Source organism: Malurus melanocephalus, unplaced genomic scaffold, assembly GCF_030028575.1.
Source record: "Malurus melanocephalus ecotype Western Australia unplaced genomic scaffold, MMel_1.1 scaffold_157, whole genome shotgun sequence".
Taxonomy (NCBI): Eukaryota; Metazoa; Chordata; class Aves; order Passeriformes; family Maluridae; genus Malurus; species Malurus melanocephalus.
The window spans coordinates 952,931-979,360 of NW_026623389.1; the positions used below are offsets into that span (position 1 = coordinate 952,931).

General features: G+C 39.4%; 1 protein-coding gene across 9 annotated transcripts in view; it reads left to right on the top strand.

Moving 5' to 3' along the window:
* APBB2 (amyloid beta precursor protein binding family B member 2) overlaps positions 1-26,430 on the top strand; it is a 161,977-nt gene that overhangs the window by 38,819 nt on the left and 96,728 nt on the right. For all 9 annotated transcript variants that reach the window (XM_057371774.1, XM_057371769.1, XM_057371764.1 and 6 more), the window contains exons 2-3: positions 7,335-7,420; positions 18,106-18,215. Coding sequence is in view for 4 of the 9 variants with exons in the window: in XM_057371764.1 (XP_057227747.1) it covers positions 18,170-18,215 (46 nt within the window). In the remaining 5 variants the exon portion in view is untranslated. The remainder of the gene's footprint in view (positions 1-7,334; positions 7,421-18,105; positions 18,216-26,430) is intronic.

Genomic DNA, 26,430 nt, shown 5'->3' on the forward strand with positions numbered 1-26,430 from the left:
TTTTTTTTTCTGTAGTCATTCTAAGCATGCAGTCTGGGAGTCTGCCTGGGCAGTAATGAATGCAATGTGTTCTCTTGCTAGATAAGCTTTCCTATGTAGATTTTCTTGGGTATATGAAAGTAATGTAAAAGAAAGCATGTAAGAACACAGATGTGAGACAACACCCTTCCAATGGCACATGAAATCTGCGGTGAATGGATGGCCMGGCTAATGCAAAAGCTGTGTGAAGGCCAGGCATGCTGGCAGAGTGGTTGACTGAGCAGGATGCTGAAAGGCAGAGTGTGCCAGAGAAGCCAAGCTGGCATTGCCAAGTGCCTTGTGTCGTGATATCCATTATCTCTATGCTTTGTGCTGGTGTGGTGGGCCTCAAGGATGCTCTGAGATGGAGCACTTTGTTTGAGTGCAACAGTAGCTGGGGAAAGTACTGGAGAATATTAGGGGGGCTGTGGAGAATTATACAGTGATAATAGTATTCAGAACAGGAATTAGTAACTTAAGGAGTTACTGGGAGAATTTGTGCCTAAAGCATAGGTGATGAGGTCTTTTTAAAAAGGAGGTGACTTGCAAATTCAGATTTTCTTTGAGCTTTGCAGTGCACATTTAATAACTTGTCTTCATTCAGGCAGAGTTATAAGCAAAGGCTGAGTGTGACTGTTTTAATTTATTCTGGTTCAGCTAATGCTTTGAGAAATTGTTGTCTTAATGGTGGGAAAGTACATCTCTTGGGAAATGTCAAYACAGGACTACCTTTTTGGGGAAACTGTTCCTGGTTTGTGGAGCTCTTGAGCTGAGCAAATGATGCAGCATTTTAACGTGATCTTGTGAGAGGGTGTATTGCATTTCTGCTTGTGTCCCTATTTCTTCTGTAACTACTTGTCCTGGTTTGCTGGGTTTGACCTGTTAATGTATATGCAGAACATGAGGTGGAGAGAGAATTACTGAAAAGCATGCTTGAGCCCTGGAGGAGAAAGGATGACTTAWGCTAAAATGCTGCCTCCATATCCCATGGGTATGATATGTGGTAGAGTGACTGGATCTCCTGCATTATTCATTGTTTCTGGCTTCTGCTGTGACGTGGGTGTTTATCACATGAATAGTTGTGCTGTGGGTTGCTGCAGAAGAGGTGTGTGTGTGACCTGAATACTCATCACCCACAGGTCTCTAAGTGACAGATAAAACCTGGTCTCAAGTATGGTGTGTCTGCTAAGGAGTCATACCATTTGGAGATGTTTTTCTCTCCAGGAAGCTTATGGAAGAGCATCTTTTGTTGCTTCTAACCCTCATGTTTGATCTCTGTCACATATATTGGCTTTCAATTCCTTCCTTAAAACATGATGCCTGTGTGAAAAGAAGTTTTATTACTAAAATATATTTGGAAAATTGTTCAGCTAGCCATGTTGCACCCCCTTGTGCTAAGAATAAGACTTTTTTTGAGACAAATTCCAGGCTGCTTTGTTTTCAAATATTGATTCAAGTTTTTGTTTCCATTTTTTCCATACTTTTCAAGTTTTTAAACTTCTTTTTAATTCAACTGCTTAAGTGTTTTCAAAGCACACTTTTTTTTTGCTGCTGAAATGCTATCATCAGATTGTGTGTTGGGCTTTTGTGAGCTCTAAAATTTGGGTCAGGACAGAAGAGCAAACAGAAAATATGGCTTGATTGCCATCCGCTGGGGGGAAAATACGCTGCAGTGGTACTTGCTTGAAGAGTTGTGTTGAACGATAACCAACCCCTATGCTGATTGTGCCGTGCTTTTGGCATAATACCTTAGAGACTGTCAGCCTCAGCCCAGATGTTTGCTCAGACAGTTTTGTATTAGCAGCAATTGTCTGGTTCTTGTTGTGAGCCATGATAGCTGTGATTGATAGTGAAAGCTTGAGAGGAGTGTACTTAGGGACAGAAAGGGGGATGCAAAGCTTCCTTGTGCTGCTGGGAAAATGCTCAGCACATTGCAAGCCTGCTCCGGGCAGGGCCCTGAAGTGTGGGAGCTCTGTTCTGGGTGTTTCTAAGCTTTYGCCATTGCATGTATGTGTGCTGAGACCTAGCACCAGAGCAGCACATGTCTCTCCAGAGCAGCTCCTTGCCCTGGCTGTTGGACTCACCCTTAGGAAGCTGAATTACTTCTCAGTGAAAATACCAATTCTTTCGAGCTGTAAGGGTAGGATATTTCCATGAAAGTTCTTAATGGTAAGKTGGTATGATTTATGTGCAGCTATAGCAGTTAGAACACGATTCAAAATGGGTGTTTTGGAGTGCACAATATGACTGCACATGTGTGCTGAAGCCAGTGCTGTGCACTGGGAGATGTCAACCACTCCAAGGTGAAGTTGAATTCTGCTTCAGGGTCGTCCACTGTTTTCCTTTCTTCTGATTTGATGCCTGTGCAGCACAGTTCAATGAACAGTAAGACTTGAGAAAAGCAGTAAGTCACGCAACCAGAGGACTGAAGTAACACTCCCTGTTGGGGAGCAGTCACTGCCAGTGGGAAGGTCTGCATAAGTGTTTTGAGGACAATGGTGAGGAGGATTTGCTAAAATGAAAGTAATACTTTTGTACCAGAGTGGCATAAACATTTTAGTCCCACCCCCATGTTCGTGCTTCTGATCAAAACTTTAAAAAGAAGAATGAAAACCACCTTTCAGTATCTGCTTTGGATATTTTTAATTAAAATAATCACTAAAATGAAGGGAGGAGACCTTGATATGCTCCATAAATGTTGAGACTTTCCCTCCTCTSAGTCTCTTCTGCAGTGACGTCTGGTTGGTCCTCATTGTGGGGAGCTGAAAGTAGGGGGCAAAAGACACATGCCCATGTCCCAGGAGGACCTGAGGCCTGGAAGGTGTTCAGAATATGCTTTTTAACCTGGAAGGGAAAGAGGGGCACACCTCCTGCAAGTARTGGAGCACCAAATATCCTCATTTTTGTTTGACTTATCAGGGTTCATAAACAAAGCAGTGCCATGTGCATTTCGGTGTCTTTTCCACTAATTGTGAAAGAAATGCTTCTTCCTGACCTTCAAAAATTTGGGAAGGTAAAACCATCTAAGTGATGCCRTTTTCCTTTTGATCCTCTAGGGCAGTAAGTGAATTAATGTGTTTGATGCTTCTTTCTGTGGATTTGGCAAGAACTTCTGCCAAAGAAGGAAAGATGCAAAGAAAGGTAGATGCTGAAAATGTCAGGGAATTCTTCCTCCTCCTCCACCCCACCTTTAATGAGTTTTTTAGCCATTATGATGTTATGCGAGTCCTTCGTGGCTGTCTGGCTGTTTTTTTTGGGTTTTGTTTGTTTGTTTTTAAACTATTTCCAGATTAAGACCCTTAGAAGCCTCATAAAAAATGAAGCAACAAGCCCCAGCAGCCTGAGTTCTTGGGGTGGTTGCATGAGACTTACTGAGAGGCTGTCTGATGGACTGAAGTTAGACACAGTTAATGTACTTTCTAGAAGGAAAGAGAAAATATATTCCTAAAATAGATGACCATGCTGTACTTATTAATTATTGATGTTATGCGGGATAACTCCTTTCTTCTATTAAGAAATTGGAGGAAGAGGTTGATTTTAATGGAGAGGTTATAGGATCCTGGGATTCCTGTTTAAAAGACAATTTAAGGCAGRGCTTATTTATGGTGTCAATGTGGCGTATCTGTATGTGCCCAGAGGAAGCTGCAGTGTGAAAACTGTCACCAGTTTTATACTGATACCAGTTTCACTCAGCTCTGTATGATGAATATTGTACATATGTAATATCCTCAGTCTCACACATGAATTCATAACGGTGTCTCCATTCTAAAAGTGCAGGAATTACGAAGTCTGTAGTTGTTTTTACCAGAGTATCTGGATTTCTACTGACTCTTACATTATGGGGTTTTTACATCCTTCTACCCTGCCCAGCAGACAGGTTTGCAGTCTGATAGCAAGATATAGCCCTTACTATAATGTGTGCAGGAGGAGTGCTCCAGACTGATAGCATTCTTAAAWTTTATATTCCCTGATTCAAATAGATGGATTTATTTTTTTACAGAACAAACTTTCAAGGTGGCAAGGTGGAAGATTATCTGTTGCTCTTCCTGGAGAGATTGCCACCCCCAAGTCCAGTCTGGCTGCTCTTTTCTGCAGTCCAACTGAGAAGCAGTTGCCCATTGGGGAGGGGAGAACAGTTTGTGAATATTTTTGTTTTCTTGTGTCGGTTTTTAAATGTAAGTGGATTTAAATCAGAGTTCTTCCTTCTAAGTCAACAGAAACATCCAAAAATCTTGCTGGTGCAGGTTATTTTATTATTTAAAGACAAAAAGAAAAATACTATGCTGAGCTACCCATTGTTTATGTAGAATGTGTGCTTCAGGAGAAAGACCAACTAAAGAATAAACCCAATTTTGGTACTGAATGACTCCAGCTGAAATTTGGTGGTTGCAAAACCTGCCTCCTTTGTATCAACCTGAACTTTAAATTTCGTTACCAATAACGAGGAGATTGGAAAGGAGAGCAATAGAACCAGCTAATTCTTAGCTGCTAGCAGGAAGCCCCCAGGCACAAGCACAGGCTGTAGTAGGGAAGAAGGAAAAAGCTGCAGTGATTTCTAGCCTGGTAAATTCCTGCTGAACSTCAAGAAAGTAGATTTGGCCTGTGTTTAGATGTTATAAATCCACAGGGTCTATCAGATAGATATCTGTGTCTGTTTTGAGACATGTRTAAAAGTAAGCTTTGCTCTAGTTTCTCAAGAAGAGCAATAACTCCCCTTTTTTTTTCTATGCTGACTGATGTCTTCTGTTTGGTTTTATTATTTCTAGCTGAAATTCTGTAATGCGTTCAAGATCAGATTTCACGCTGACTCCTGGGCAATCACTTCTTTCTTAATCTAGGTGAGGACAGGATTGCTGGTCTGTGTCCTGTKGAAACCCAGAAGTCCCACTTCAAATATGTGTACCTATAACCCCATTTTTGCAAAAGAAGAAAATAAGGACAATTTAATTTTTTAAACTTGCACTTATTATTTCAACCAGCCAGTTGTTTATTTCATTAATGGTAATGATTTTACTATTCTGTCATCTGTGGGCGTTAAACATTTGCTAATTCCTTCTCTAATGAAGGTATCAGTGCMTGCATGTTATCTGCCTTTCAATTTCTGCTTTTAATAAGGTCTTAAATGAGTTATTCCTGCTTGCATAGGTGTGGGAGGCTGACCTGGCTCCATTGTTGGCTGTCCAAGCTTTTCTTGAAATATGAAGATCTATAAACAGGATGAAAAAGATTCCTGTCTTCATTCTCAAGTAATTTTCAAGTCTGACAATTTTCAAGGCAGGCAATGTGGTAAAAATGTGGGTGGAGAAGTGGACATTTTCAGTAGAATGCAGAGAAAGGGAAAAACACTCAGGGTGGTGGTTTCTCAGCTGGGAAATAGAAAATGTTGGGTGTGTAGCAGCACAGTTTCAGGAATTTATGCCATCAGTGTTAAGATCCTTTTTGGTCAGAGGTCAGATATCTGTTGTTGAAACTTTGTTTTGCAATTTTCTATCTGCTGTTTTCTTGAAGTGAATGGTAATTCCTACCTTTGAGATCTATATTTTGTATTTCAGGCTTTTCTCTCAGAGAAAAGATCTCAGATCTCAGAACTGGCAGCTGACCTTATCCTAGTTTGTGTCAAAAAACTTTCTTCTTTTAGGTGTAAAATGATTTTGAGTTTGAGCTTATTTTATTTTCTTTGAGCTTATTACTCAAAGTAGTAATATTATTATTACTATTGTTTCAGTTGRAGTTACTCTAGGCTTGGTTTAGAACAAATTATATTTGATTTATAGGATGAAAAGAGCTAATTATAAAAATGGCAATGCCTGGACAGCATATATAAGCAAATCATCTCTTTGATTATTTGGGAAAATTATTTGGAAAAGCTGGCATGTAAGCTCAGCTTGTGAAGTTTGGGGTCTCAGCACTTGACCCAGGAAGTTTGTATAAACCCATGGATCTCAAACAGCCGGAACTTGCATTTCTTGGCTTTCCGGGTATGGGGCTGTTAACAATACATGTGTTTTCTTTCTCTCAATTTTTTTTCCTCTGTCTTGAATACTGAAATCTGATCATCTGATACAAAAGTTCGCAAATGTACTAAATTGGGCTAGAATGTTAGTTTAATGAGCAAATACTACTTTAATGAGCACGAGTCTGTTTTCTTCCTSAAGAGCTTTATTTCTTTTAAGTGCAACTTTATTATTGAAAATGAAGGGAATATATTTTCTTGATTTTTTTAAAAAAAACATTGATATTTTAAAATTACCTTGTATCTAGCTCATAAAAAGGTATTTTCAAGTTTCAAAGRACAAATATGTTTTTAGCAAGGATGTGTTTAGGTCTCTTAAGTGATCTGTTTTTTCTCAGTACTTTCTAGGACTTACAGTTCTTGGATTTTTGTTTAAGACATAAAAAGCATATCTCTCTTCAAAATTGAATATACTTGGCTTGATTTAGCCTGGCTTTTGATTTAATAAAGAAAATAAAGTATTATTTAAACTCTGTAGCAGATGAGATTTGTGTCTTTGGTCTTATATATTTATTTTCTCCAGAGGGGGAAACAAATAGAAAGTTGAATAATACCTTGAATTCTAGAACATAGTTTGACTGACAGATCTGCTGCTGCTGCTGGAGCATCTTTTGATTGGAGGATAACCTCACCATATGGTGAMAATCCCAATATATTTTTCAGTACCAAATGCTATAGCATTAATGTCACTTTCCAGGGGTGACATGACTGTGATGCAGCGTACAGACTTTGCAAAAATAAATTATGTACTTGATGTCTACTGAACACAAGCATAATTGAAAACATGTTTTTTTATGAACATACTGTTTCCTGAGCACTTTTTTCTGCTTTTTCCTACCTTGGGGCTTATGTCTATCATCTGAATTCATTTTCTTCATGGTATTCAGTGTTTGTGGATGGGGAAAACTGCAGGTCTGTGTTGCAGTGAGGAGGGAGAGAGAATTTAGGATTACATCCCTTATGTACCTGAGCTGCCCTGGTTCGGCAGCAGATCGTGACACCTGCTTGGTTTGGGAAGATCCCTGCACTGTGGTACCTGAATCCTCTGTTCTGGCTTTAGTTCTCCTGTTGAATCTGTTGAATGGAGATGGTTTTAAGGATATAAACTGAAGGTGGCTGCTTGGGCTACTCAGTCGGTTCTCGTCTGATTCCCAGGCTCCTGCTGCCTTGTGGCTCCCACTGGCACAGAGAGCAGCTGTGTCGGTTTCTTCTGATGTCCTGCACCTTTGCAAGCTYAGTAGGTTTCATTAATTCCTCTTGACTCTTCATAAATTAAAATACATTATTTGTGTTTGCTGTGCAGCTTGCCTGATTTCCGCAGCGACCTGAGGAGGTTCTGGTGCCCGGGAATCCAAAACTTGGTGCTCTTGTACAGGCTTTCCACCAAGGGTAAGTAACCTTCTTCATGCCTGGGGGTCCTTTTGGGTGGGACACTCTTTCTGAACCTTTCATGTCCCACATCTTAAACACTGAAGTTTCAGCACAGAGACTSCAGGTGCCTGTATTTCTGTCTGGTATTGACCTTGTTTATCAAGATGTTCATGAACAGTGGTGGTCCAGTTCTTGTGGTACTCCAGCATGAATTCTTGGTTTATCCATTTTTGCRGATTAGCTGTACAGCAACTTGCTGGTGCCACCTGACGTGGGAAAAAGCTGTTCTCAGCAGAGGTGTTTCACAGCAGTGCTGTTGCTCTGTGGTGTCAGAAATGCCATCTGTTAATGCAGGCACCTGTTGTGTTGTGTGTGTGTGCTGTGCAGTGCAGAAGTGCAGTCTCCTGTGGTGTATCTGAATGGTTCTCTGTGGATCTTGGAGTGGGAGGGAGGCTCACAGCAGCAGGGCTTTGTGACTCCAGCTGAGGCTGCCTCTCTGGAGAGATTATCTGGAGTCAGGCACCCCAGCAGCATCTGAGGCTGTGCTTTCCCTTCCTTCTCATGTGACTTTACCAGGCTGGGGATGTATTTCCCAGTACCTGGCAGGCCAGCAGGGTTTCTCATCTTCCGAAATAAGATGTATGAGAAGTCTGGAATTGTCTGCCCATGAAGACAGTGTTGCTAGCTGGAAATACAGCTGTGTCTGTATGCCATACAAGTAGTTGAACTGGCAGAGCCCTGCAGTGTTTGCTCATAGAGGCAGGAAGCTTTTCCATTAGAATTGYGTTTCCATGTTTCTGAAACATAGCAGCACTCCTCTGGGCTTTTTTTTTATGTGATCCTTACAAGGGTGTTATTTTGTACAATCCTGATGGATGGAGGTGACCTGGCAGAGCTTTCAGTTGTATGCCAGCCTTGTAGCCACTGAGCAAATCTTACACATGCATCAAGTTCTTGCTTTACTTGTGGGATGCACAGCTGCAAACTCTTACCCTGTAAGTTTCCTCTTAGTTTCCTGGTTAGTTAATATGCAAAGAGAAGATAAATGCTAGTACCTAGATATTGATTTAGAAAATGGTTTTTCATGCTGCATGTTACTTTTCCCAGAGAATTTTCTTACTTCTCACTCAGAAGAATTTCAGAGGTCTTTATGATTTTGTTGTTTTTTGGTTTTTTGTTTTTTTGGTTTTTTTTTTTGGTTGTTATTTTGTTTTTCCATGTCTACATAAAGCTACACTCCAGTGACACATTTCTTATTAAATTAGTCTTTGTGCAAAGAGAATGATGGGACTCCAGCTACCAAGGACTAATGTCACGTTTGTATGTAGTTATATGAAATGTGAGTATTTTAGCCAGTCCAGTAAAGATGGCTTTTAAGGCYTTCTGGAAGGGTTCAGGGTTAGTCTTGGTCTTCATGGTTTTCAGGTATGTTAACCAAGCAAAYTTAGCAGTCTGTAATACACAGGAGGCTGTGCTGATGGTGCAACTTTTCTTACCAGATTGTTTTTCTTTAGTCTCTGTACCTACTGGAAAGAGCCTCAATTCTTAYGTGGGAGCGGAGCAGTATTCTTCTAAAACCTAGAGTTGCCATTAATCAGCACCGGCTATCAGAAAGTTCCTGTGATGTTATCATCACTTAAAATCACAGAATCCTAGAGTGATTAGTATAGGAAAAAATACCTGCTTGTTTGTGGAATATGTTACTCACAAAATTGTGCTAATTTTCTGGTGTTTGATTTTGTTAAATATAGTAATAGGTTGTGAAGGAAACCCTGGGGGAGCTTCTCCATTTGCAGCAGGCAAATGGAATAGCACTGCTCCCAGTGCTGCCATCATTCATCGTTGCCTTTGCCCCTGGTAACAGAAGATGGAGTACTGGGTAGTGCAGGACATGATTCATCCTTTTGCACTACCTTGGTTTATGATAYTTTCAAAAATAAAGAAGTTTCTTGCTATATTGATAGCAGTTGTCTTTGCAAACAAAGGACAAAGCTCTTGTCTTGCATGGGAGAAGAGGGTGTTGAGGAGAGGAGAGACCTAAAAAGAAACAATTGCATYACAGGTGGTTGATTGTCTTGAGGCAGTATTTCATTGTCCCCATACTCTTTTGTCAAAAAATGGGAAAAGGCCCATGAGGTAGGAATTACCATATTTTAGAAAGTATTAAATAAGTTGCATTTTTTAATGGAGTTTTACAATATTTAACGTGATTATTCATGGCTGAGTTAGGAATAGGAAGCATGAGCAAAAACATGAAACTATTCTGATGTTTGAATATTCAATTATCCATTTTCTTTTTCTTCAGAATAGATTCTCCCAGCAAGAAAGACAGAGCTTTTATGAGATAGCTGCAGATAATAAACTGTCTGTTTACAYGTGAATCAGTAATTAAATTTTTCTTCTTGGATGCTGTGAATCCTTTCTACTACATTGTCTCAGTRAACGTGACTTGTTGCATCTCATCTTAGAAAAGTTTCTGCTGTTTTTCAGCAGTTGTCAATACAATGGGAGTTGTGAATGAGGAAGGAGGAAGGTACCCAGGAATATGCTTACAATATTCTAAATGATRCCACCATTAGCTTTGCAGAAAAAATCTAAGAGGCCCTAACGAGAGCATGTCTCTCTACTAGTGTTCTATTTGAGTGACTGACATTTATATAAAACTGGATTCAGATGCAACATGGGTCAATTCTCTATGTCATTCAACAGCCAGAAAGTCTGTCCATATCTCAGTGTGCTACACATGGGTTTCGAATAATTTTTCACTTAATAAAAGCCTCAAATTCTACATTATATGGTTTGTTTGTCTCTTGTGGGCATTATTTTTGAGGGAAGGTGAGGCTAAATGCATATTTTGACAAAAACTGCAATATAACTTTCAGTGTAATTACTCATTAAATTTTTCAGAAGTTGTTTAGCCTGGAGAAAAGGAAGCTCAGGGAGGACTTCACTCTCTACAGCTACCTGACAGGAGGTTGTAGCCAGTGGAGTTTGGTCTCTTCTCCCAAGTAACAAGTGACAGGACCAGAGGAAATGGCTTCAGCTTGCACAAGGGGACATTTAGATTGGCTACTAAGAAAAAACGTCTTATTGAAAGGTTGTCAGGCATAGGAAGAAGCTCCCAGGCTACTTGTGGAATCACTTTCCCTGGAAGTATTCCAAGGATATGTGGGTGTGGCACGGGGAGATAGGGTTTAGTAGGGGACACAGCAGTGCCAGGTTAGCAGGTGGACTTAATGGTGTTGGAGGTCTTTTCCAGCCTTAATGATTCTATGACTTTATGAGTCTATTCCATTACAACACTGATACATTGATATGAGGTTTTGTTATAAAGCTATAGAGGGAGGCTTTGTATGGCTTCCTTCTAGAAAGACATTAAAAAAAACCTCACTATTTTTCTTATTTTGTAACTGAAGGTAATTTTTTTTCTGTGATGCTGCAGAAATTACTCTTTCCAACATTTATTCATTTACTAAAATGCTGTGGGGTTTTGRATGGCTGATGAACAACTCTTTAGGCAAGAGAGGTGTTGTATGTGMGCTTTCTATGTCAAACAGCTCTGCCATAAACCTCCCAAAACTGGAAACAAATGAGAGGTTTGTTTTGTGTACTCTATTTGGATACTGCAACATTGTTGTCCATATAATTTCATCATGACTTTCAATTTATTTTTGCTCCATATCCCTATGGGTTAAAAAAAAAAAAACAAACCCCAGAAGGCTGAGTTGTTTTCTTGTCAAAAATATAAATGAGCTCCTTTCTACGAATAAGACTCTAGTTGTTCCTTCAGCTCAGCAGAAAAAAATATGTTGCTAAGAGCTGTAGCACTTGTCCAGTTTATAGCAAATTGAGACATACAAACATATGCTTGGGAGCTAGATCTAGAAAATGGGGCTTTTTAAGGGTAGAAAAAAAAAGTAGCAGAAATTAAGATCCTGAACCATGCCTCAGAAATACTTCTTCTGCTTTAAGTCATTCCTGGTTTTGACTGCTTCAGAGAAGTAAGAAGGTGAAGCAAGTGGGCAGAAGGCAGAGTGAAAAATCTGTTCACAARGCTTCCTCCAAATCCTATTAGATGAAAGCCATGTTATCCTTTGAAATGTGACACCCCAAATTTTAGCACATTTTTTGTTGTTGTTTGTTCTGGGGGCTTTTTTTTTTGTTTAAAAAAACACTTTAAATATTCTTGTTATTCGCTAGCCAGCTTTATAAACCTGCTAGATCTTCGTCTTTTTATTTATTGAATCTAGACATTCTTTTTAACCTCTTTGTGAATTCCAGAAAAAAAGTCAATTAAATAAAAAATCGCCTCTCATTTAGATTCTTACTCCCAACATATTACAGAATTTGTAACTTTTAAGGTAATTTTGCTAGATGATTTTRTATCGTTTTGGAGGGCTAAACCAAGCTTTGTCTCAGCTTCCAATTTTTGTGTCCATGTTTGGAAGGACAGCAACAATGCTGTGTTAATTCCTACAAGATACAAGGAAGAAGAAAGTGGGGATATTGGTGAAATGTTACAAGAGAAAACCTAGCTGTGCTTGGAAAGCTTCCCACAGAAAACAAATGCACGGAGGCATCTTTTAACTTCAGAAGGAATAAGTACCTTCTCAGTTAGAAATACTGCTTTTACCAGACAGCTTTGAAAAATAAGTTTCATGGATCTTGGTGTAAATGGGGTTCAGAATATATGTCTGAAATATTGCCCTCTTGGTTTAGGCTTTACAGGAAGATCTGTGTTACCCGATGACGATTGCTTTGATCCTGTAATGCCTTTGCATTCCCAGAGCTCCTTAGCTTGCCAGCTTCCTTCTGGCACACAGCCCGACTGCTGCAGCCCCAGAGGCTCAGAGCACCACAGCTCTTATTTTTTTTTTAATGTGCAACATTACTTCTAACTTAACAAATGCTTGCCAATGAGCAAGTAAAATTGAGATCATTAGCTGATTCYGGTTCAGATAGATGCACCAAATGAAGGAGGTTAACTATTGTAACTATTTATTACTAATGTAATAAACTTACATTATAGACAGTGCTTTTCTTTGTGTTAAAATATATACAGGCTTGTGTTGTTATACACAGAATGTCCTGATGTTTTCTGTTACTGCTTGGTGAGCTTTAAGATAACTTAATGTACAATAAATGTAAAAAGTGTATGTGCTTTACTGAGAAAGTGTGTATCATCTGTGCAGGGGCCTATGCTCAGGGGACCATGAATATCTTGAATTCAGCATGCTCCAGCTTCAGAAGTACTGAAATGTTAAATTTCAGGAAARCATGCTTTTGATGAGTTAGGGTCTGTATAAAGCCTTAAACAGGAGGAATTTTGTTCAGTTGATTAACAGTGATGATACTCTCCAAAACTGAGTGGGAAATAATAACATCCATCCCCACATAGTGTATGGGAACCTCAGCTAAGCAGGCAGGTGGCACAGTACCTGGAAAGTGTTACCAAGAAAGAGAAAAGCCCTCATGAAGGATTTCTTGAATAAGGAGAAAAGGGAAARCATCCAAATCAAAGCATGGTAGGAGAGAAGCACAAAGGCAGCCAAAAGGTGTACAGGGCAGAGAAATGCAAGCAAGAATGTCTGCAGGCAAGAAGAATTTGAGTAGTGAGAATTTACYGGAAGGAGAAATGATGGAGTGGCCAGACTTTTTGGGCAGACAGGACTTTCCAGATATCTGAGCATGTCTGGTATTAGGTCCAAGTGCGGTAAAATCATAAAAAATGTGGCAGGGCTGGAGTGCAGGCAGGACATCCTCTTGGCTGTGGGATTGTGCTTGTCTTTCCGGTTCCCAGAAAGCTTTTATCCTGTGCCAGCAAGCAGAGGTGATGGGGGCTGAGTGCTTTGGAAAGCAGGGTGGCTCTGTGCCTCTCAGCAAAGGCAGGTGGAGGGGACAGCATCCTTGATGTGGGTATTGCCAGACAAAACTGGAAGGATGGATAAGGTCTCTGAGGTAACAAGACTTRGGAAAAAAACCTTCCTGAAATGAAAATACCTATTTTTAAAAGGAGTTGGTAGTTATTAGATGAAAGTAATGGTTAGGAGTTGTTGATGACCTCCAAAAAGATCACACTCTCAATGATGCATGAGATGTGCTAGCTGACAGCATTGTGCTCTCTCCAAGGTGTCTGATAGCTGTTCCTAGCACAGAAAATGAAAGTGCTGTCTCTGTAGGTGTCTCCGGAAATCAGCAGCACAAATTCCTAATGGCATGGCTGGAAATTTGCTTGCTTGTTTGAATTTTGTTCTGCTAATGCTGAACTACAGGTGATGCTGCCAGTCACTGCTTTGAATGCAGKCAAAGTGAAAAGCAATGAATTTGCATTATATGTGCAAACGCATATACAAAATTTGTGTGTATATTCAATTATGATTTCTCATCTTAAAATGATCTATCCACCAGTCTTGCAGGCTGATTTGACTTTTTTTTTCTCTTAGATCAGCCTCTTTCAGTGTCTGAGCCCTTTGCTATAATTGTTTTTCATTGGACCGGTGGCTTGTATGTGCTTTTAAAACAATGCACAGCATTCCTTTTACCCCCTCCTTGGCAGACCTGTTTCCTGGTATTCAAAGCACGACTTTAAAGGTGGGATTGTGTTATTTGTCAGAATATCACGCAAGAGAGTGCTGGAGTGTGGTTTCTTGAGTACTTGTCCCTTGAGCAACATCATGCAATAACCTTCTTTTTCCCCACACTGTGTAGCTGTGCCTTGCAAGTATTGAGTGATATAGTCAGTCACACTTGGACGACTTCTGTAGTTAATTTGCAGTCATCTCCTTTTTTCATATCCTTTTTCTTGGGCATGTGAGGGTAGGTCTGCAGGCACAATTTGTTGTATGAGATTATAGCAGCCAGTATGAATGTACCTATATTTACATTTGAACACACATGTATTTATCACAAATGTTGCTTGTAGAGAAGCAGGGAAGATCAAGGGAGTCAGCTGACCTCATAAGCAGTAGCCTGCTTAAAGAAATAAATTTGGTGAAATACAAAGTATCTTTAATGGCCATTAATAGTATGGAGGCTGGACTGTGAATTGTTTGTTCTGAAACCAAAGGTAATGGAATTAGTCCCAGCAAACTGAACTCTGTCTGCTGTATAGACAGAACTCATGGTTTGACTCACTCATTGGAAAAAACAAATCACAAARAGTATGAAAATTTAGTTTGTCTTTTGTTCTTCTTTTTTTCATGGTATCAAAAGATGAATACAAGTAAAATTAAACTTTTACATAGCAGGCATAAAATCCAGGAAATATGGAASAGTTGCAAGAAAAGCTCTGTAAAGAAAATGGCTTAGGAAGATCACAGTCTCAGTTGAAAGTCATGGCAGGCCTCTTTCCAAGATGATGTACATTCTCGGTGTATGTGACGAGGAGTGGCTGGTAGCTCCTAAAAGGGACTTGGCCTGAGGTGAAGTGCTTTCAGGTGCTCCCCTGGGTGGCAGGTGTGCAGTGCTAGTGCTCAGGTTTTGTTTCCATGACTCTCTGTAACTGCTGCACCATGGGGATGGCCACCTGAAAGGAATSTGGAAAGTTTATCAGGAATGGACAAAGAAAATCTTCAGGCAGAACTATATCAAATTATTTCTTGAAGAGAAGCCATAAGGCTCTGTGTCCAATTGTGTATATGTGGTTTTAAATTTAATTATAAAGATGGAAAAATCACTATAAAACACTCTTAAAGGAATTTTGCAATAGAATAATAAGCAAAAAAMCACAGAAAGCTGTTAAGGGACACACTTGTTAAAAAACAAGTCTGAGCCAGAGGGTTAAAAACTAATAGGACCTGATCTGACTGATTAGATACATTCATGTTTAACTCAGATGTATGTGGAGTTGTGGATACCTAAATTGTGTACATTTAAAAACAAACCCAAACYTGTACATGCATGATACTTGGATTTTTCAAAAGCAGTGTTTGAGACCTCCTTSAGTTTTGTTTATCAGTCTCATGGCTGCATATGAAAAAAAAGGCTGGTTTTCAGATGCTTTAGCTATGGCATTTGGATACCAACAAGATTGGTCACATTTCTGTGATGATTCCCTGAGCTTGCTGAAAAGCAGAAATCCCCCCCAAGAATCACCTTGGTAAGTGGATGTGCTGAAAGAAAGGGGAGGTTGCTTTGGCTAGTCTGGTTACAATTCAGAGATGGTTCTTAACGAAAAACAAAACCAAACCAGACAAAACCCAACAAAGAACAACACAGAAAAACCCCAAAACCAAACCCATGCAGCATCTTCTATTTGGTATGTCCTCACTGGTACATACAATCCAGTATCACCATTATTTTGCAGAGCAGTTTAACTTCATGTACTGGGTGCACTTGCTTCTAAATTGACTTTTGATAGCTGGCTTTAATCCACCTTGTAAATCTTGGAAGTTCACATTTTATACAGTAACTGATGTAAATGATGAAACATTTGCTGTAATGAGAATCTATCTTTATGTTGTCTTTCCAATTAAATTTATGGAGTTTTAAAATGTGATATTTAAAAACGGTTATAACTTTGGGTCCTGACCTGACCTCTGCAAAGAGTGGTTTGTTCCCAGAATGGGCACACTATCTCAGGAGAACGGGTGTGGTGTTGTAAGGTTTCTTAATTTATATTTGTTAGGATTTTTTAGTATGGTATGGTGCAGAATGATATTGTGATGCTAGGTAGGGAAGGAATAGTATGTCTCAACTGTAGGCATTTGATGTAATTTAGGCAGTGTTATTGCTCTGGAAAAGTATGTGCCTTTTAAAAWGACAGTAATGCATTTATGAAAAGTGAGTGATCTTGTGCCTCCATACATACTCATTGAAGTCTTTCACAAGCTATGGAAAAGAATTCTAGATACTATCATCTGGTCACAGTTTTTGTTCTCCCTGCAGTATTTTTTTTTYCTAATCCTTGCACAGCTGAAGACAATTCTGTTGTATTTTGTTATGAATTACAAACTTGGTCCATTTGGAATGAGGAGAGACTTAATTTTTTTCCCAACTATTAAATATGTATTTTTAATTTTATTGCTATAGAACAGGAAAGGAGAAGCAGCCATCTTCAAGTTTTTGTCCTTGCACAACTTCACAATGCGTTGAACTAGTAGGTCGCCAAAGAAATTTGAAAAGGTCTCTTTGACCCATGGCAAGGAGTTGTCCCCTACTGTCCTGCAAAAGTAATGCAGGGAGTTTTGGCTGAGTGTTAATTCTATTGCACTTTTCATCTGAACCTCCAGAATTCTTTTAGTGGCAGGAAAGTACTGTCTCATTGATTCACTGAACTTCCCCCACTGAGGGGAGTTGAACAGGACATGCTTTGTCAGCACTGATTTGGAAAATAATGGAGATCTTATCTTGTTTTTTGGACCATCATTTACGCAGCCTTAAAGGTGTCTGTTTCAGAAGTGATCTGCAAAGGCTGTAGGAATGTTATGCTGTTGCATTTCAAGTAATTTTAATCTCAGGCTGCCACAGTCCCATTCTTTCCACTTGCCCATGCTAGCTACCAATGGTTGTGCAGCCACCATGACCCAGTTCAGGAGTCTCATCTGACTGAAAATGTGTCTGTAGATGGAGTTTTCAGCTGTGTTGGCTCCCAGACCAGCTCACCAGAGAATTGCATGGATGCCAGTATATATAAAAGGCTTATCTAATTCAGGAATAAGCTAGCACTGTGTTCAGTAAGGGAACAGACATGTCTGAAGATTTGGGGAGATCTCCCAGTTTCAGTGCATCACTGTTTTGTCTGTGTCCTGATAYTTCTCTGTTTCCTGGGTAGAACAAGCTTGTACTTGTAGCTGCAGCCTGAGACAGTAAAAATCCATAATGAATAAAGAAAAACGCTCCTCAGAATTTGTTGCTTTTCCTGTGTTTCCAGCAAGGGAGAAAATTAAATAAGAGGGAATGTGTGTTAATAAATGGTGTGCTTAACATGCAATATATATTGATAGACATCTGGGAATATGAAGGCTATTCAGGWAAACTAAGAAAAAGATAAAGTTGAAGAGCAGCTGAAAGTCATATTTTAGTACAAAATCGTACGCCAAAGAAAGGAACAATGGGACTTGGTTTTAGACTAAAATATTTTATATTAGTAATTTGACAGGTTTGGTAACATTTCAATTAAGACTTTGGATTTGTTATTCCAAACTGTAAGATGTGCCATACTGTTTTTTTGTTGGCTTGGGGTTTTGTTAGTTCACGAAAATTGATGCATGGGTTAATAGCCTGCATTGCTGTACAGACTGCTTTTTAGGGACACATTCAAAGTAATCAGTACTRTGGAGTACAGATAATTTTTGCTGCTATAGTAAACTGTTCATAAATTTGTTGCTTAATGATTGCTTCACAAAATTTAAGACAAACATTGTTTTTAAATCTCACCTACTGGCTATTTCTATCAAAATAAAATAGCAAGCTTTCTTGCAGTGTTTAGTTTTCGATCTCTGTCATGGGCCAAAAGAAGCGACTGTATGGCCTGAGATTTCTTTGTGCCTCAAAATTTATGTGATTTTATTAATGGAGGCCAACCAGCAATAATAAAATTGTGCTGCATGTATAGCACAACAGTTCATCTCCTCTGACAACATGACTATGAATAATTTATCKATGTAGTTATCCTGGAATTTGTAGGGGTCATTAGCATTTTAATGAAAAAGATACAGCTGTTACACTAAGTCTTCACTTTTTTTTTCTCCCTTCTCCCACAGTTAAGAATTTCGATCTGCACTTTGAAGGCAGCTGACAGCGTGTGGTAATGTGCTGACTGGCACTATGGGCAGGCGGTACCCAGGGGCTCACTATCGGCCAAGCAGCTCATGTACGTATGCAATTGGTCTAATTTATTTGTTGCTTTATTACTTTTGAAGACTGCTAAGCCCATAAATGTTGAAATAGTATTTATAAAGAATGCTGACATATTCTAATCGATGCCAGTCCTCCTGTGTGTGTGTACCCAAATGGTAAGTATATTGATTTATGTTTAAATTGCAAAGGTGCTTTCTGGAACTTTAAAAAGTGGCTTGCCATGTGACTTGACCACATCTATTGCAGTGTGCTGTGGTTTGTGCTGTGGTTTGTGTTCAAGGTCTTCAGCTACATTTATTATGGAGTTCTAAGGTTAGCTGCTCCCTTCCATTCTAAGCTTTTAATACCAGATACCTTCAAATTAGGTTGAGCTCAAGTAGCTTGTTAAACTGTCACTGTGCGCTGTAGTTTCTATTGCTTACAACTGCAGCCAACATCTCCAGTTTAGATTATTTATATGCTGGAGTTCAATATTATTCACGTTGTTTTTTTCCTCCAKATTGTATCCTATTGGGTTATACTACATCATCTCTTACTGAAGGTTCTCTTCTGTAGAGGTGCAAAAAAGGAGCTCCTAGAATTTGTCACCTCACTCCTTCCATCAGCCGCCACACTGCAGTGGTTCCAAGCGCAGACTATGGGAAGGAGKTGATGTGACCTCCCTGGAGAGCTGTGGGGTAGCACCCACCTCCAGAAGTCTGCTGCTAGTCCTCGTGTGCTTTCTGTTGATTCCTCAGACCACTGAGGTGAAGTTATGATAGGTTAACTTTTGTATTTACTCTTCCTTCTGCTGTAGCAAGASAGCATGATCCCACAAGGCTTTTCTTGGCATCAAAAGCAGCTTAATAAGCTCTCACTTCTGTACCATTCTTTCTGTTCCTTAAAAGACTTCTTTAAAACCCCTGACTCCACTCRTGTTGGCTGATTCAAGGGGTGAACTGCAGAGACAGCTGACAACTGTGGCAGGACAGGGACTTCCTGTGGTGGCTTTGCCATTGGACATGAGGAAYTGCATAGTGTGATCCTGCATTCAGCACCTGACTTTGAGGGGTTTTCCCTAACCACTGGGCTAAATCCTAGGAAGTAGTAAAACATGGTTACTTTCTGCTGTAGACTAATCAAGAGGCCATAAAAAAACATTAAAATGGTGCATTAGACCYAAGTTAGAAACTGAGTTTCCTAAGAGGTTTTTGAGGGATATTGTCTCTACTACAATGGAGGAAATAAATGGTTTTTACAGTTTTGACTGGTCTTTGTGGTCAAGTGCTGGAGTACTGAATTGGACTGATCTGTTGGAATCACTTGACATTAAATCTGCACTCTAGCTTTCAAATGTGGCCTCTCGGTGTACTGCAGGACATGATGYTCCCATTCCACACTTGAAGCTCAGAGAGTTAAAATGTTCTAGTGTGAAAGTATCTAATAAAATCCATTCCTGCTTAGAGAAGACAAGTAATGGGCATTGAATTCTTACCAGAAGAGCCTAAACTGTTTTTCCTGTTGTCTAGTTGAACAGTTTTTGGCATGAAGAAGTGGAATTGTTTGCTTGGGGAAACGCTGGGGCTCTCATCATCTATCAGGGCTAAAACTTGCATCAGAATCAATTGGCAMCAGAACTCCCTCAGTTTGGGGACAGAGATATCAAAACACCTACTTCATGATTGCTTTGTGCTTTTGTTAAGCTAAGTTTTCCCTTTCCTTAACCTGTCAGGGTTTCTAGGCCAAGAAACTTCCTTTGTTTGTTGGTTTTGTTACTGTATGATTTGTGCAGCTTCCTGCTGCCTAATATAATATGTTTTGGATGTCCAGCAATAATAGTATTGATCTGCCCAGTATTTGGGAAATGTGAATCATAATGAAATCTCTGATAGCAGATTAGATCTTGATGAAAGTGCTGGTAAAACACATGATTTTGCCTTAGTGTTCTTTGCATAAATAAGGAGTAATTGCACCATCTCACTTACTGTATTTCACATTTACAGTTGCTTCAATCTTCATGTTTTACATCAAGGACTTGATGCAGCCTTAAGCTGTAGTCACTGACTTTATCTTCTGTCTGTACATACACATACACCTAAATAAATCTGTGAAGAGAAGAATTAGGTCTGTGTGGAGTATAGAAGCTATATTGCTTCTTTGGTGGTAAGGTAATATTTCATCCATTTATGGCATTGACTGTTTTGTTGAATGCTTTCATAAATTTAGTGGATAGAATAGTGTGTGTTTTAGGAGAATAACAAAAGGTTTTATATTCGTGGAAACACATAACAGTTTAAATAGAAAGTAGCTTATTTGAAGCCCAGTGCTAGGAAATAGATTTCCAATACAGGTGCTAAAAGTATAAGAAACAGCAAGATATTTAAATTGTAAAATGGAAACCTGTAAATTTAACAGGTGCCTGCTAGTTTAGACTTTTGAAAAGTGTAATTGGGGAGCAATGATCTCCCTTGATTTTTGTCAGCAAAGCAAAACAGTCTTGGGTGTATCCTTGGCACTAACGCTGCTTGTCCTGATTCAGCACTCCCTCATGTGCTATTTTGTTGGCTTTTTTTTTGCTTTTCTGTACTTTTATTGTGAAAAATACAGATTAAGGACAGCCTCCACCTATTGAGAAGCTAGGTTTTATAAACAGACTTCTTTCATTAATTTTGACTGAGCTTTTTTATTTATATTTTTCTAATACTTGCTCACAAACCCCAGTTTTCTGCATTGGCTGCAACAGCTCTTGTGAAAATATGGTTCTGTTTGTGTTGTTTAGGTAACCTCACATTGTATTTCATACTAAAAATTTCTTTTCTAGTCACAGAGTAAAAGGTTTTTGTATGTCTGGGAAAAAAAACTTTTTGAAGGGTTTGTCCATGAATATTACGTCCACAGCATAACAGCTCATTTTAGTTAGTTTTAATGTTTTGCATGACATTGAAACCAGTGCCATCCTGCTGGCATCCAATGCTCAGGAAGGGCCTAAACAGCAACAACAATAACAATAATAATAAAACGCAGAGTTTTGTGAAACTGCTTTTTTTTTAAAAAAAAGCCTACTTTTCAGGAGACATTGGAAGTGAGAAAGCACAGAAATATTTGGGTGGTGTTTTTCAGCACTTGCTGACCTTTGGAGTGTGCAAGGGTGGAGGCACAGTCCTGCGTGGAGCATCAGCTTTCACTGGGAGGAAGGGAGCTGCTTGCACATGGAACTCCAGGACCAGCCCTCRCTGCCCACAGACAGGAGTGCCACATCCCTCACTCTTAAGGCATTGTCTTGATGTGTGGCCAGTAGAGGTGGACTTCGTTTTTTTGAACTATTGGTGCCTCAGACTAGGGTCTGTAGGAATGATTTTTTATGTGATTCTGCAATATGATTATTAGAGCTTACTCAAGTTTTATTTCAGAAACTTCTGATAGACAGTGACTTTTTTGTCCCAAGCAGACTTTTGTGGGAGATACCATTTTTCTGAAGCATTCATAAATGAAAGATGTCAATGAAAGGAAATGTTCTTCATGAGCTGCAGATGGGAGAAGTTTGAGTCCTGGTTCTCCATGATCACCTCCCCTGATAAAGCTGCTCTTATAAATGATTCAAAGTGCTTGAGGGCAGAGACAGTAGGGTTGATTTTACAAACTTGGGCTTTGATTTCTCTTGAGGAACACTCAAATTCCTGTTCTGTCTATTTGGCTTCCCAAGGCATGCCCAAGTGTGCCTTTCTTTGTGCCGTGCTTGCAAGGGAGCTGTTGATTAATGAAACTGCTGGAAAACCTTAGTTTATTTGCAGTGAGGTAAAGAAACACATGTGAGAATGGTGACATTATAAATTAGAGCAACCCCCTGAAAGAACCCCACACTTCCAGTCTTGCAGCCAGTGCTGATTGTTACATTGCTATCATTAGTGCAAGATGAGTTGGTTTAAAAATTTGTCGTGTGGCTCTGTGGGCTTGGAGCTGCTCCTAGAATAACAGATAACTGACCCAAAGAGGCACCTAACCCCAAGGAGATGTGTATGCACTGTGCAGCTCTTGGTAGAAGCATGTCAGTCACATTCTACTTCTGCAAAATCCTGCCTTTTATCTCCTGACCTTTTTTTTTCTAGGGAAAGACACCTTGTTGTAAATAAGATTCAAGTATTAGTACTGCTTAGATCATGCTTGGGCAGGTGACACTTTTCTGTAAAGTTTCTTTAAAAGCTCCACATCATAGCAGAGGAAAAGGCAGGAATACGGGTGACTGATGCAATGAAAATTGCAGAAGTACCCAATGACACATGTTGCTCTCCTTGTTAAACCTTGTGTAGGTTTCTGCCTTTCCTAGGAAGCTGTGTGGAGACTGGCACAAGAACTTCACTGGCCTCTTGGCTGATCCTGGTGACGGTCCAACATGTGCTCATGTTGGCAGATAGAAGCTGACTCAGAGCCTCTAGATGAAAAGCTTTCTTTAGAGACTGTGTTGTACTCTGAATGCCTATTGTCACTTATGCATTTATTTCTTAGCATAATTAGGGTTAGCCCTATCTCAAGACCCTGACAGGTCCATTTCTTCTTCATGGTAGAAGTAGAAGCTGAAGGTTTCCTTCTAATTCCATTTGGGGTTGCATATGATCATGGAGAACCACCATATTACCAGATTTATATCATGTGTTTGTCCCCTTTTACAGAAGCTCTAGTTCCTTTGGTAAGCGGTGCTTTGTGAAGACCTGTGAGAAAGAAGAGTAGAGAATTTTGGTTAGCATGTCAAGAGCTCAAGGTTCTGTGTTGCAGTTCAGGCCAGTAATACTAGTAGTTTGTTCTTTTCCACTTGCTCAGTATCCTCTACAGACATCAGGTTTGTTGAAACCAAGTCAGCCATAGTTCACTGTAATTAATATAAATGCCAGTAAGTGCAGTTGTTTTTTTGTTATGTTCTCCTTCCACTTCATTACGGATTGATCAATGTAGTTTATGGGGACCATAAAGCAAATATGATACTTGGATTTCATTTATGAGTATGTGGTTTGTTTTATATATGAGTTCTCTATGGGCAGAGGTTTCTCAGCATAGTACAACAGCCTTCTCAGGGAGCTCTACTGGCTGCATCAGGCCAGGATTCAAGTCTTTGCTGTGTTCTAGTTCCATGATGACATTGGGAGAGTTACTGTAGGGTTTGGCTATTTTAATCATCTCTTGGCATTCTGTCAGCTTAAGCAGTACTGCAACACTTGGTCTATAAACTGTTGGATGTTTTGAAATGTTTCTGATCTTTCCCATTAAAACATCAGAAATGTTTCTGATCTTTCCCAGCTTTGCAGGGAACTTTCAACCTTGTTGAGGTGTATATCTTTGTGTAATGAGCCTTATTTTAGTTCAGCCTTCGATGAAAATACAGACTACAAATGTAGAGACCTTTTTTGGTTTGATGTACCCTGAGCTCTGTTTACTGGAGGCAAGGAATRTGTGGGTAGGACATGTAAATCCAATTTTCAGACAGTTTCAGCAGATGTAGTTAAAAGTGCACCTATTTAATAACCTTACCTAGGTGAGATACAGAATGTTTTAAATCTACGTGGAACACAAGCAATCTTTTCAATGTGCAAAATCTTACTCTGCTTTGCTTGAGAGCCCTAATAGTCTCATTGTGCAAAAGCTGGCAATCACTTTAGTGCTCTTCTCTGTGACTGAGACTTTTTATTTTAACTTACTGTTACTGATTTGAAATTATTTGCAAACATTTATGAATTAATTAAATTAGGTGTTTTCTTTATATTGATGCTTTTGATAGACATATGCTTTTATTCTTTATTTCTTTCCATATACAGCTGTAGACAGTCAATTGAAAGCTTCCTTTCCATTTTTTTAATTTTTGGATTTTCATCTCTGGAGCCTAATTTGATACTAAGTAAAGCTTTACAGTAAAGAGAAAACAATTTTGGTGTAGAATTATCTTTCAAATGCTTAAAATCTTAGCTGTGAGGCAGGAAAAATAGTTGGCTCAAAACTATTGCTACCAGTCTGGGTAATCTGAGGATAAAAACATTTCTGGATAACCTTGATTGATGAAAGGTTACTGTATAACTAGCCATAAATTTATAATACATGGTTCAGAGGGCAGATGAAGTTGTAGCGGGTGAAATCATGATGCCAGGCTATCAGAAGTTTAAAATAAATTAGTTTAAAAATGGAAACTGAAATGTCTTTATTCATGTGCATGCGGTTAGCTGTTCTTGGAGAAGCAGATTGTGCTCAGGAGTGTGCAGTGTTGTTTCTAGGCTTTGCAGGAACAGGGAGTGTTTGCAAGCTGCAAATAGCAGGGCTGCAGACAAGGGGTGTGGGAGGTGGTTACTGATAATAATATGTTTAATTTTTTTTTTCCAGCACAGCATCTCTGTTGGAACTTAACTCATCCATGGCATCTGACAGGGTCTCAGTTAACATTCTGCCTACTTGTCTTACTAGTGGTGTGACCTGTGCTTAATGCCTTTTGCTGCTGTGTCACCTGATCAAAGAGCTTGGGATTTGTCTAAACAAACAGCTGGAAAGCTGATGCTGGACCTTGTGCATTTCTTTAACACTGTTAAGGAATTTGTCATCTTTTGAGTGGCTCTGCTTCCTAGATGGAGGAACTGACAAATGATTGAAGTTAAATTTATGTGGGGCAAAAAAATCCCTTCTTTGAACTCAGTCTGAATCAATCCATGACATTTCATATGCCAAATTTGTGGCCCTTGGATCCTTTCTAATGCTCCATCAAGCATATGGATAGGCTGCCTGTCCTAGAAAGCGTTTTGGTTATGTTTTTTTGCTGAGACAGCTTATCCTAATTGTATTTCATATGACATTTTGCTTTTGTTTTGGTATTTCTGATCAGCTTTGATTACACATTGCTTACCTTCAGACTTGGTAAGAGTTGTTTTTGGATGGYATTTGAGATTGAAGCTGTAGAATATGGAAGTTCTTCTTGCTTTATTCATCACCTCAATGGCAGAAATTCAAGTTACAGTTTCTGAGTTTGTGTATCTGTTTAACGGAGAATGATGCTTCTGCTTGTACCCTGTACTACCACTTGCATTGAAATTAGGGTTATTTGTAAATTAGCAAATAAGTCTGAGGTGTGATCTTTATTGTAGACATTTAATAATTTGCACATCAATTAAAAAACAGGAATGTTAGGGCTCAGGAGTTAAATTTATGCAATGGGATCAGAAAAAAAATTAGAGATGTCTACTTAGGCAAATGTCACTGTGAACGTATAGAGCCAATGACAGAAGGTCTTATTATCTGTGCTGACACATAGCCAACAGATAAAACACACTCCATCTCCTTGCTGTGACAGCACTGGTTTTGCCTACCAGACTGTTCCATTCTATGCAGGGGGAAAATCTAATTAAAGGGTCYTGATGTAATGGCCTCCACAGGCTCTTTCCAGYGCCTGCTTTAGGCCCTTTAGATCTCTCAACGCTAACCCCAGGCGGAACCCTAACGCTAGCSCTGGTTAATTACCCAAAGCCAGTACCACGGTCTTGCTTGCCACACAGATGGGGGAGCATGTGATCTTGTTTTTCCCACACTAAATGCAGGATTAGTCGTTGATTGCATGTCTACCTTGTAGAAATGAAAGAATTGTTTTTTATTTCTTAAAGGGATTATTTGATTCAAGAATAGTGGCACAAGATGACCCAGGTTCTCTGCAATAGAAAGTTTCAGTAAGACAGTCAAATATACACTGATTATTTTGATGTATCTGTCTTAATTTAAAAAAAAAATACAGGAACGGTGGATTTAGCAAGTTTCTTTCTGTCATTAATATTTTTTTTCTTTTTCCTTTATATCTTATATAATCTAATTCTGAGAAACATCTTCTCTTGCAATTTTTTGCTGGACGAGGAATTTGACTGCTTTTGTGGGARGGCAGAAGGAAAAAGATGGTAAATGAGAAGGCATATTCAACTTCAGTGCTACAAGTCATTGCAGGATCTGAAGGTTTTTTTCCTCAATAACACGTTAAAGGATAGATCAGCATTGTAGATTCCTGTTAATAAGAGCATTGCTAGAACAGAAACAGCACTGCTGCTAGGCTGTTGTAGTTGGTTGGCAACATGTTTAGCTCTAAAAGAAAAAATGTCATTATTGTGGCAGCAGGGGCTGGCAGGGTGCCTCTTGGGGACAGGGGAGCCAGCACAGAAAGCTGGTTACCAGAYGGTGATTTCGGTAGGACTAGGTGAAGCAGGAAATGGCTGGAAATGGGAGAAGCTGCATTTAGCAAG